This window comes from Ovis canadensis, chromosome 15, assembly GCF_042477335.2.
Source record: "Ovis canadensis isolate MfBH-ARS-UI-01 breed Bighorn chromosome 15, ARS-UI_OviCan_v2, whole genome shotgun sequence".
NCBI classification, from domain to species: domain Eukaryota; kingdom Metazoa; phylum Chordata; class Mammalia; order Artiodactyla; family Bovidae; genus Ovis; species Ovis canadensis.
The window spans coordinates 58,339,759-58,351,567 of record NC_091259.1 but is presented as its reverse complement, the minus strand read 5'-3'; the positions used below and the strand labels follow the sequence as shown (position 1 = coordinate 58,351,567).

Below are 11,809 nucleotides of genomic sequence, written 5' to 3'. Positions count from 1 at the left end.
AATGCCCAGCACACAGGGAGGAGCCAAGGGCCATGGAGACAGGAGGTTTTATTGATGCTGATGGGGGTAGGAGGGGCCCCCAGGAGCCCCGGAGGGAGTGGGGGTGGGGCTGAGTCAGTCAGCGGATGCTAAGGCTTAGGCACATGAGGGTGGGTTAGGGCACATTCATCTTAGGATTCTGTGGCTCCTTCTCTGGGGCAGGGAGAGCGCATCATGAGGGTGGAGCAATCGAAGAGCAGCGAGGGAGAGGTTAGGGATGGCAGAGCGCTCCTAACCTGAGAGAAGGCACCACAATAGGCAGCAACATCTGGTCAGTAGGGGGAAGTGGGGAGGGGGCACCTGGTTGGCTTCTTGGGGAGGGGCCCATCCTCGGCCTGGGTGAGCTCTCAAGAATACCTGGTGTTCCCAAGCAGAGTGGGGCAGGGCCCAAAGCTCCTCTCCCTGTGGGCCTCCTTCAGGAGAAAAAGGCACTCGGGGAGCCCCCTTGGCAAGGGGTGCCAGAATTAGTCCTTAAGGCACAGCTGGGGGCAGACAAGGCGCCAAGGCACAAAGGCACAACTGGTTGGGGGGGGGGCGGTCAGGGGCAGCCTCCAAGCTGAGTGCCAGGGTCACAAGAGGACACAGGACCGCCCACGCTTGACAGGCGTGGGGTTGAGCACAGCCCGGACAGCCTCAGCAAACACTTCCTTGACGCCGTCCTGCTGCAGGGCCGAGCACTCGAGGTAGCGCACAGCGTGGATCTGCTTGGCCAGCGCCTGGCCCTGCTGCGGCGTGATGGGCGCCTGGCCCTGCTCCTTCAGGCGCCGCAGGGTGTCAGGCTGGGCTCTCAGGTCCTTCTTGGTGCCCACCAGGAGGATGGGCACATCAGGGCAGTGGTGGCACACCTCTGGATGCCACTTGTGCCGCACATTCTCATAGGAGGGTGGGCTGGCAATGGAGAAACAGATGACAAACACGTTGGTCTGAGGATAGGAGAGTGTGCGGAGGCGGTCGTACTCCTCCTGGCCCGCTGTGTCCCACAGGTTCAGGTTCACCGTGCGCCCATCCACTGCACTCTGGGCGCTGTAATTGTCGAACACTGTGGGGATGTACTCCTTGGGGAAGGCGTTGGTTGTGTAGCAGATGAGCAGGCATGTCTTGCCCACGGCTCCATCACCCACCACCACACACTTGATGCTCTGCATCGTGGGTGCAGCTGGAGGCTGTGCCTCCTTCCCGTTCTGGGCCCCTCTGGATGCAGTGACCTGTGGACAGACGAGAGGGATACTCTCGGTTAGGGATCCTGGGAAGAAAGGATGGGGGCATACAGAGGGGAACGAGCTCCAGATCTCGTAACCTGACACCATCCTGCAATCCCATCAAGACAGACCACAGACAGACAGACACAAAATGGGAGACAGGTCCTGAGACCAAGCAAGGATGCTCAAGAACAGTAGAATAAGACAAAAATTTGATTTTCCCCTTAATCTTCTATCCCTTTCCTGAGATCACGGCTTGTGCCTCTGAAGAATCTGAGGGGCTTCTGGACTTTTGGGCAGAGAACACAGTGTCATTAAGTACCATCACTGGTGTCAGACTGGTCAAGGGTTCTAATCACAGCTCCACCAACTAGTCAAATATGATTCTCAGGCAACATATTTAAGTTTCCTAAGCCTCATATTTTCTCATCTGTAAGATGGGGATAGAGCTGGTGAGAGTATAAAATAAGCTAACATGTAGAGAGTGTTTGGCATGAGGCATGGCACACAGGAAGTGGCAAATAAGTCAGCTGCCGTAATTATCCGTGGGGTAAGTTTGAGAGGAGTCCCCGTTCCAACCATCACCTGGTCACCTCTGCAGCTCCCAGGGCCTCGAGGTGAGGAACTGCCCTTCCAAATTCTGGAACAGAACAGAGCTTCCAGAAACCCTGTGATTATTTATACTGCTGTGGCAAGGGTAGTCCGCTAATTGGCTACTTCCTCTCAGCCACGGGGGACTTTTTCTGGCTAGTATGTGACTTCCTTTCCCTGCAGCTCTCTCACAACCAGGTCCCTGCTCCCTGGGAGGGGACAGCTCTGTGTATGACAGTATGACACACCCAGTTCTCTTAGCTATCTCCTGTTCCACCCAAGCACTATCATCCCTGGCCCATCTTCTCCATTTCACTTTATACACAGCAAAACTGTACCCTGGTCTGCCAACCCTTATCCTCCAACCTGTCCTCTCAACTATTGGTCCCAAAGCCTCAAAAATCAAATTTGGAGAGGGCAGGGGGTATCTACCACTGGAAAGTAGAAAAGGAATCCTGGTGGTGTGGAACCTGCATAGAATCCAGGGCTTGGTCCCTCCCAGCTCTCCCTCCCAAGCCCCAGCTTCCCCTGGGACCAGCTGGGAGGGAAGTGAGTTCATTCTATGAGGCTGCCTCTCTGGTTTACAGTAAAAATATTTCCATCTTATTTGCATGAATAAATGTGTGTTCAACCTCAGGAGAGCAGACAGAGGGCCTCAAGGGTATGGGTCCAGAAAGAAGACAAGGACCCTCGGGCACTTGAGAATTTGGGACTGGAAGTCAAGAGAACTCAGCCCAGTCCTAGCCCCAGGGCTGCTCTGCTGCCAACTCACTGCAACCAAGCAAGAGGCACTTACCCTCTCTGGGCCTCAGTTTCCCAATCTGTGAAATGGAGAGAAAAAAGCCTGTGCAAGGATACTAAGTGGATGAGATGAGATATTAAGGAGCCTGAGGGCAGGGGACAAGATGATGGAGATAGGAAAAGCCCCTGGGAGCACAGGGTGGGGGTGGGAAGGTTGAGTCAGTCAGCAAATGCCTAAGACCTTGGCACTTGAGCCCAAGTCATGTTCTCAGCATTCTATGGCTTCTTCCTTGGGGGAAAAGAGACAGCATCTTGGGGAGGGGGTGTTGGTGCCATTCCTCGTGTCCACTGGAAGGTTGAGGAGAACCCAGCATCTCAAAGAGCAGATGCTCTCTAGGCCTGTAAATCTTTAGCTGCACACAAAGCAGGGGAGTAGGCATGGCTGTGTGACCAGGAACTCCTCCCCTCGAGCCCAGCACTGGGCTGGCCCAGGCAGGAAAGGGACTCTGGCTGACAGTCACAAGGCCTGAGAGACCAGAGTACAGCTGGCTCCAGGCAGCTTTCTTGGGAGGGGTTATCAACCAGCAATCAGTAAATCAGCCCTCAAAGGAGCGAGGAGGGAGTAGGAAGCTTCCGGGCTGGTGAGGGAACAGGGACTGACACCGGAAAAAGATCACGAGGGAGGTAGTGTCCAGAAACCAGCAAGGCAGAGGCATTACAACATAGGGCCAAGGGCACCAGATCCCTGACTCTGACCTCCTGGGATCACCTGCTGACTCTGCCCCTTGACTAAAAGCCCTCCACGGTACAACCCTTTCAGATCACATGGTATCACATTTTTTTCATCCTAACAACTCACTGGTACTATTCATACTTACAGATGAGGAAACAAACCCAGAGCAGTTAAAATAACTCAACATCACACAGCTAGTCAGCACAGGACCCAACATAGACCCCCCCCCCTTTTTTTTTTGAAACACAGACTCCAATTTTGCAATCCAAAGCCCTTTGCTTTCCTCAGTGTGTCACACAGCCTCCAAGTGACCCTTACCAGCTGACTTTGTGACCTTAATCCAGTAACTCACTTCCCTTCCTGGAACCTCAGTTTCTTCATTTATAAAACTCACCCTCCCTGTCACAAAGGGCAGCAGTGAGGATCCCGGGCACAGGGGTGGCCGTGCTTTATAAACTTGGACGTGGGCTGCACAGAGAAGGTGGCAAAGGCAAAGCCTTTCATACCAAGAGGCAGGAATCACTGAGTACACAGGTGACTGAGAGGTGGCGGCAGCCCACTTCTCCCCATTCAGGGATAGTTCAGACCCTTACCCTCTCTCCCAGGGCAACTCTTTTCTCTGAACACCTATGGCCTGAACTGGGTCAAATAAGTTCCCATAGCTCATTTAAGGAGGGTGCATGCTCCAAAGGTAGGATCTAGCCTGTACCATGCAGGATAAAGGAACAGTCAATGCTGTAGGAGGCCAGACAAGGACAATGGCCTGCCTGGGGTTGGGGGATTGACTATAACTTATTCACTAGGCCACTTAAAAAAAAAAAAAAAGAACTTTTGTTTAGTATGTAAATAAACATTTGCAGATTAGTATAGTCTTAGCCATATTATAATGACTTGTTCTGGCTTTCTATTCCCAGCTTAATTCAGATCATGCCTGGTCCCTCATCTTGGCTTTCAGAGTTCTTCATAATCTGGCAAAGGTTTTGGAGTCAGATAAAGAATCCGCTTGCAACGCAGGAGACTCGGGTTTGATCCCTGGGTCAAGATCCCCTGGAGAAATTAATGGCAACTGCTCCAGTATTCTTGCCTGGAGAATGACATAGACAGAGAGGACTGGCAGGCTGCATTCCAAGGGGTCACAAAGAGCTGGACACAACTAAGTGGCTGAGTACTCTATACATTCCACAGAGCTGGGTTTAAATCCTACTTCTGCCATGATGAGCTAGGTAATAGTATCAACCTTATAAGGCTGTTATATGGATGAAGTGCATTGATACACAATGTGTATGTACTAAGCAGGTACTTTGAAATGGGAGTTCCCTGCTCCAGAGGGGTCTTCATTGTCCTATGTAAACAGGCCAGGATCATTTTGGCCTCTGAACTTTTCCTCTTGTTCTCTCTGCTGCCACTCCTTGTCCCCTCTCAAATCTTCCTGACTCAAGGCCTAGCTTAAGTCTCATGGTCTCATGAGGCTACTGAATTCTCCTTTCTTTGAACTTCCACAGTATGGCCACCCTTGTAACCCTTCTTTGGCTCTGAGTCACTCTCCTTCTGCAGCAGTCACATACAAGTTCCTTAGCTTGTGGATGCCCCCCTGACCAATACTGAAGCTTGATGTCCTCGACTCCCCCACCAAAAAGCTGAGAACAGGCTTCTGATCTGCTTGCTTCTGCTTCAGTTACTGAGATCTGCATAACCAGGTCAGAAGCCCAGAACTGGACTGACACCTCCATAGTCCAAATTGCAGTGCTGAATCTTACTGGACAGGAGTGGCAGCCAAAAGCTTTGACTGGGATAGGCAAGAATCTTTCCTCCCAGTACCAGTTTGACCTGGCTCTCGCAGGGAGCACAGTCCAAGGGGCTCATCCTATCTGAGCATAGTCCCCAGAGCCTAGCCTGTACCCAGTGGGGACTGGTCTTAGGGTGTGGCCCAGGCAAGCCCAGAATGGGGGAGGGAAAGGAAGCAGTATATTGCCTGATTGCCAGATCTCTGTGGCAGTTGTAGCAGGGGAAGTGTCCCAACTGGGAGTGGGGGAGGGGAGGAATAGGCCCTAAGAGCCGGGGAAGTATGAAGGCAGTGGGAACTTACTGGAGCCTTCTAATCTGCCTCCCTGACACGGGAGATCCCCTCCTGCAGTCCTCCCTGAAACTCACCCTAACCATACATCACTCGGGGTATTCTGATCCTAGGCTCTGGCCACATCACCCAGATCCTCTCCACAAGCAGCCTCTACATTCTCTTCCGTAAAACACATCAAGTAGCCACATTCACTGTCCTGGTGAGAATCCAGCATTTCTCTCCCATTTCCACCCTTCAGTCCACACTCAGCAGCTCAGAAGACTGCAACTGCCTCAAAGAATCCCCTAATTTGTCCTCCAGAGCCAAGCACCACTGCCACCTCCACCAGGGAAGTTTTTTTGTAAACCACCCAAGTCACAAATGACTTATTCCATTCGAGGTCTGGGTCCTGATTTTCTCACAGGTGCATTCTATCTCAGTCACGTGGAAGCTTATCTGAATCTCTTGTCACTAAACTGGGAGGGCCTAGAGGGTAAGGTCCTGGCTATGTCTTCCTGGGCTAAGCATGGCATGCAGTGGCTGTCAGTAAATAGCTGAATGAACTCAATCTGTCCTTCATGTCTTTGCACATGGGAGTTCCTCTTCCTGGAATTCTGCTCCCCTTCCACTGTCACCCCACTCCACAGCCTCCCAGTCCTTCAGGGCCCAGCTCCATTCCCCAGTTTCTCAAGGACACCATCCCTTCTTCTGCCCCACCTCCCCCAGTACTGTTATTTAGGTTCATTGTGCTGAACTAGCGCAAGCTTCATGAGGAGGGAAATCTGTCCTGCCTACTTCCACAAGCCCAGCAGAGGGCTGAGCAAAACCTGCAGACTGACACACACCTCCTCTCTCATCAATTCAGACTTTGATTCTGGGAAGAAGGAAGAGCCTCCAGGCCCAGGAGACACTAGACAAGGGTAACTAACTTCCTCCCCTTGAGTATGATTTAGGATAACTGAGGGAGTGCCCTGTCCCTCAGCTGGAAAAGTGAGAGGGGTTGGAGCAGGCATAGCTCTAGTCCAGTGGTGATGAGGAAGATGGGTAGGAAAAGTGGTACTGATGAGGCTAAGGACTGAGAATATCTGAAGACCAGGGCTGGTCAAAGATGAGGTCAGGGTCATGGTCATGGTCAGTGTTAGAAACAGCTTCAGAAGTTCTGCCAGTCTGTTTGTTTGAAGGGGGGAGTAGGAGAGGGATGGTACGAAGAGGCTCAAAGGGGCTGCAGCTGGGCTAGCAGGAGGAAGCTGGGGGAGACATGAGGTCAGCATGGGGCTGGGACCAAGCCAAGGGCTGAGTCTTGCTTTTTCTTCCCCTTCTCCCATCAGCAGGGACAGAACCCGAGACAGCCTAGTTCCCAGCCTTTAAAAAAAAAAATTCACGCTGGAGAATTCTCCACCTCTTGCCATTCTCCACCCTTTAGCCCCCGTGGAGGATCCTGCACTCTGCAGACAGAGTAGGAGATGGAGGGAGTTGAGTCTACCCACTAGGGACTCGGGAGGAGGAGGGTCCAAGACAGCTATAGCTGGGAGGGCTGTGGGAGGCTGGGACCCTTTCACTCAGTCCCAGCTCCTCTCCTTCTTCAACTGGTGCCGGAGTACCTGGGGTGCTCCACACACAGCCAGCCCCAGGGCCAGCACAGCAGGCTGGGGGAGCTAAGGAGGCTGCCCCCCTCCCCCACCAGGCAGCACAGAGGAAGGCTGAACACTTGCTTCCTCCTCCCTCCTCCCCACTAACAGCAGCTCAGCAGTCCTGGGGCCCCACGGAAGGCTCGTGAAGTGGCACTTCCTTTGCCTCTGCTCATTTCACACGAGGCTGTACAGAAGTGCCATCCTCCCAATCCTGCCTCCCCACCTGAAAATACCCAGAGACCCAGGGCTGCCCAGTCACTTCAACACCGCCCCAGACCTGAGGGGGTTTCCACAAGGGAAAAAAACATCAGGGAGGAAACTCCGGCATCTATTTTCCACTGTCAGTGGGGCAGAGCTGGAGCTGGGCATCGGGTACTCCCCCATGTTGCTGTCCCCTGGCAAAGTCCCTGACTCTCTGGCCTCTTCTCTTGTGCTAGGGGAAAGGGGCCACACACCCAGACAGCTACTTAGACCTGTTCAAGGTGGGGTCCAGAGTAGAGGGCCCTGCTCTGAGAAGCCTCTTGAGGGAAGGAGAGTCACAGCTATCAGTATTCCGTATGCTCTCTGGAGCTAATGATAGGCAACTCCTTACTTCTGAAGCTGAGCCACAAGAGAGAAAGCTAACGAGAGTTATATACAGGATTGTGAGTAAATCCAGGACAAGGACCTGAGTCTCCTGACCTCTAGCCTGGGAATGGGCCCACTGCTCTGACCTCATTCAGGATGACCCTACCATGGTTTATCCCTTCAGGAAATGGGCCAAAGGGGCCAGGTTGACATCTGAGCCCGTTTTGCTTCCAGGCCCTCATGCCTAGTGCTGGGGCATCCGCGATTCAGAACTGACATTACTGGATAGCCAGCCATTCTGTCCCAGCTGAGGAGAGCCTCCTCTAGGCTCGAGCTCCGGGGGAGATGCCCTACCCCCATGACATGAGGACAAAAGAGGAAGCTGGACCCTGGACAGGAAAACCAATCTGTTCTGGGGAGGCGGCCCAGGCTTTGTCTTTGGTTCCCCTCTTCACAGAACCCTAGGAGCCTCACCACTCACAGGTATACACTGTGTATGCAGGAGGGGTCTTTAGTCTGGGCCCCCCATCTTCTTTTCAGTTGCTCAGCTACCTGCATTCTAATATCTTCCCAACTGTCTCACTACAGCCACAACCTCTAAAATCTTCCTGCTCATGACCCCCTAAAAATTTACACCAGCCACTTCATCTGTCGTAACATCTTGCCAGAAACAACTCTCCGTATCCTAGATTCTCAACCAGGATCTTGACCTGAGTCACTTCTCTTCATGTTAAGAGACCCTGACCATAGTTTTTTTAGCCAAGACCTCAATGGCAGCCTCCTACAGCAGGTACATATTCCTCACCTCCACCCTCTGCAAAATATTTCCCCACTTAGATTCCCCCCACCTTGGTTATATTTTTCCGGTGGTGACTTTCATGCAATTAGCTCAAATCTTCAGTGGGGCCAGGTCTTGTCTGGGAGAACCCCTGTTTCATCCATCCTATCTTTTCTCTTAGAATCCTGTCGGTTGCTCAGTTATCTAAAATAAGTACTGGTTTGGTAGGTGGGAAGTCAGGACTCCTGGGTGGTTTTTTAACTGAGCCTTGATGCTGGGAAATTCCTTGCATATATGTCCTCCCTTGAGCTGGGATTTTTATGCAGGTCCTTGGGACTTCCTGCTGGGGCCAAAACTCTATACCTCCCAGAATGTCAGTAGGAAACAATCATGGGAACAGACAACTGTGAGAAGGGAAGGAGACATAATGGGGTACAGGAATGGCCCTTAAACCTAGCTGTGCTTGGGAATCCCACAAAAGTAGCACTTGCTCTCCTCCACTTCTCTTCTAGTGGAGAGAAATGAACAGAGTAGGCCTGAGAAGAGAGGGAAGCATGATCTCTCAGCATGCATCCCAAAGGCTCTAGAATGGAGACAGCAAGGCTTACAAAGAGCCAGGCTGGATTTCAGTTAGACTTGGAAGAAACTCCCAAAAGAGAGGGAATAAGCTCTTAGGTGAGAGGGGGAATATTAAGGATGCCTGAGGAAGAGGGGTAAGCAGAACTCTAGAGAGCTTCCTGGTCACCAAGGCTTTGATGCAGCCCAGGGCACGTGGAATCTGGCCTGGGCAGGCCCTGAAAGCAGCAGGAAAGAGCAGGCAGACACCTTTGCCTCATACCCCTCTTTTTTTCCTGAACTGGAACTAAGACATTTAAGATTGAAGTTAAACCAGCCATAGTCTTCCCTCTTGAACCCTGTACTTTCGTTCCATCGCACCTAGCTGACCTGGTCCCCTTCTCCCCACCAGGAGGTGCTGGAACAAGTGAGCAATGGAGTCAGGGACTTTTAGGCTGTCCCCCAGGCTCCAGGCCTGGCCTCTTGACCAAGCACCTAAGGGTCTGGGAGATTTTGATTTCCCACGGCCTCTCTCACCAGTCCTATTCAATATTGTGTCACTCTACCCTGATACTCCGAATGCTACAGACTGCTTCCTCCTACCTAACCACAACCTCACCCAATGCAGGTTCCCTTCATTCTGCTGGCTTCCCCTGCTCTGGGCCCTCTCAAGGCTGAGGGCAGTTATTTTGTCTCCAAAAGATAAAGATATGTACATGTAGACACTTGCACGCACATACACATCTACAGGTTTTCCAAACCCTTCATCACTTTTATCAAGGGGAGGCTGCAGCCCACCTCATTGAACTAGGGTGGTCCAGTTCCCCAAAGCGGGAGATTCGTTACTGAAAGGGAAGAAGACAGGGATCCATCACAGTGAGGGCAGATGGAAGAATCAAGAGGGTGGATATGTGTGCAGAGCCAGAAGCTGGGCAAGGAAGGGAGCAGGGAGGCCACAGGGAGAGGACAAGGATGGACAGAGAAGCAGGGCAGGGGAGAGGTCAGGGGCCAGGCATGACTGTGTGTTTGGGGAAAAAGCAACTGAAGAGGATACGAGAAGAGGGTGACAAAGGGTTCGCGGGTAGAGTCTGAAGAAGGAATGGAGGAAGACAGAATAACATGTAGAATTCAGGGACTAACAATGGGGGAGAGGGAAGACTAGGAGATGGCTCATCATTTTCCAAGGCTAGAGTCTTTGTGGCCTCCCAGAAGCCCTATTCTCTCCATCTCCTAAAAAACAGTCCTGCTCTCAGTGAGGCCCTCTCGCTAAGGATGATCAGCACCTCCGAGTAAGAGCCCTTCCACTTCTGTAACAGGGGAAGACCTGGTTCCTTTCCTTCCTCCGTCTGCCCCGCCAATGAGCAGTGGCAGGCATCGGCCAGCTAGGCACAGCCGATGTTTGCTCACTACAATACTTGTTTCTCCGTTCCAGAGATGGAGAGGTTTTGCTTCAGACAGAGACACACAGAGAGAAGCACTGGGGTCGACCGGGGTTCCCCCACCTCCTGAGCACAGAGGACCTTGGGCTGCAGTCTGGACTGGCCTTGATCTTCCAGCGAAGGAGCTCCTTCTCCGCAGCCCAGGGCTTCAGAGGCAATAGACAGCCTCTCTCTCTACCTCACAAGTGTCACAACTGCCAGAGCAGTTCTCTAGCCCAGGGGCCCCTTCCCCTCAACACACTTCAGAACAGCCCTCCCGCAACTCCTGGGGGCACCCCATCTCTGAGTCTCATCTCCCAGCTCTGAGCTCTTCCCCTCAAGAGACTTTTCTCTCGGAGCGGGAGCCCCTCCGACCTCAGGAGTCCCTCGCGGCTCCCGGGGGCCGGTATCGCCGCCATCGGTACAGGAACCCCCACCCTCCCGGAGCCGTCGCCGGGTCGCAGTGGCCCGTGCCCGTCCCCGCCCCGCCCGGCCGGCCGCACCCGCCCAACTTGGAGCGAGCCGAGCACCTCCCGCCGCGGCCTCCCGAAGCCAAACTTCCCGGGCCTGCGCTCGCGTCCAGTCCCGGGCCGGCCGGGCTCCCTTCCCCCGGACCCTCAGCCCGCCGGCCGGGGCCGGGCCTCACCTGGTGCCCTCCCCGCTGCGGGGGAGCTGGGGGCGGCGGCAGCGGCTCGGGGCTCGAGAAGGAAGTGAGAGCGGGAGGCCGGAGGAAGTGGGGGGGGCGGGCCCGCCGGCGGGGCGGGGCGCGGGAGCGGGCCGGGCCGGGGCGGGGCCCGACCAGGAAGTCCGCGGGCCGGTCCCCCCCACCCCAGGTCGCCCCCAGCCGGTTGGCCCCCGGCCGGGTGCTGGCTCCCTCACCCCAGCCCTTTACCTCTGAGGCCCTTTAGGTCAGGGCGTCTAAGGTCAGTCCTCCCAGTCTCCTTCTTGCCACCCGCAGCCCAGCAGAGGCCCTAGCCTAGGCGCTTGGGTTTTGTGCCCCTCTCACCGTATCTTGCCCCCACCCACCCCTGCGAGAAGATGCTGAGAACGGGCGCCCCTAGGCCTGGTGCCTTCAGTCAAGCCCCGGGATCGAGCGATGGCCCAGGCTGGGATTTGGCCAGAATGGGTCCGGCTGGGACAGTCCCCACCCCTGCCCCGAGCCCCGGGGGAGCGCGGGGTGGCGGTGATTCAGCAGTGGGAAGGCCCCAGACCCCTGGGAAGGGTGCGGAGACTGGGGGAAGGGGAGCTGGCGTCAGCACCCGGGGAAAGACAAGATCAGCAGAGGCGCAGGCGGAGCCGCGGGCCCCAAAAACAGGATGTCGTGTCGTCGTTCCGCACCCGGCGGCTCCGCGCGCCTGGGCTCCGGGGAAGAAGCGGGGCGGGGCCAGGACGTGGGGCTCCCCTCGCCCCCTCTTCTCGCTGGGGCGCGCAACTGCTTGGGACAGAAGGACCGCACCCAGTCCTGAATCCTGCCGGGGCCCTGGGGATGGGCGGGTGGGCG

General features: G+C 54.6%; 1 protein-coding gene across 1 annotated transcript; it reads right to left on the bottom strand.

The window, feature by feature from the left end:
• Positions 1-31: 31 nt before the first annotated feature.
• Positions 32-11,788, bottom strand: RHOG (ras homolog family member G). Its single transcript, XM_069553887.1, has 2 exons — positions 10,955-11,788; positions 32-1,244 (listed from the first exon to the last, which is right to left on the bottom strand). Exon 2 carries the CDS (start codon positions 1,182-1,184, stop codon positions 609-611), a length of 576 nt encoding a protein of 191 aa, XP_069409988.1. The 5' UTR covers positions 1,185-1,244; positions 10,955-11,788; the 3' UTR covers positions 32-608.
• Between the last annotated feature and the right edge of the window lie 21 nt (positions 11,789-11,809).

Coding starts and splice junctions, on each gene's coding strand:
- RHOG (XM_069553887.1), bottom strand. CDS start 1,184: ATGCAGAGCATCAAGTGTGTGGTGGTGGGTGATGGAGCCGTGGGCAAG.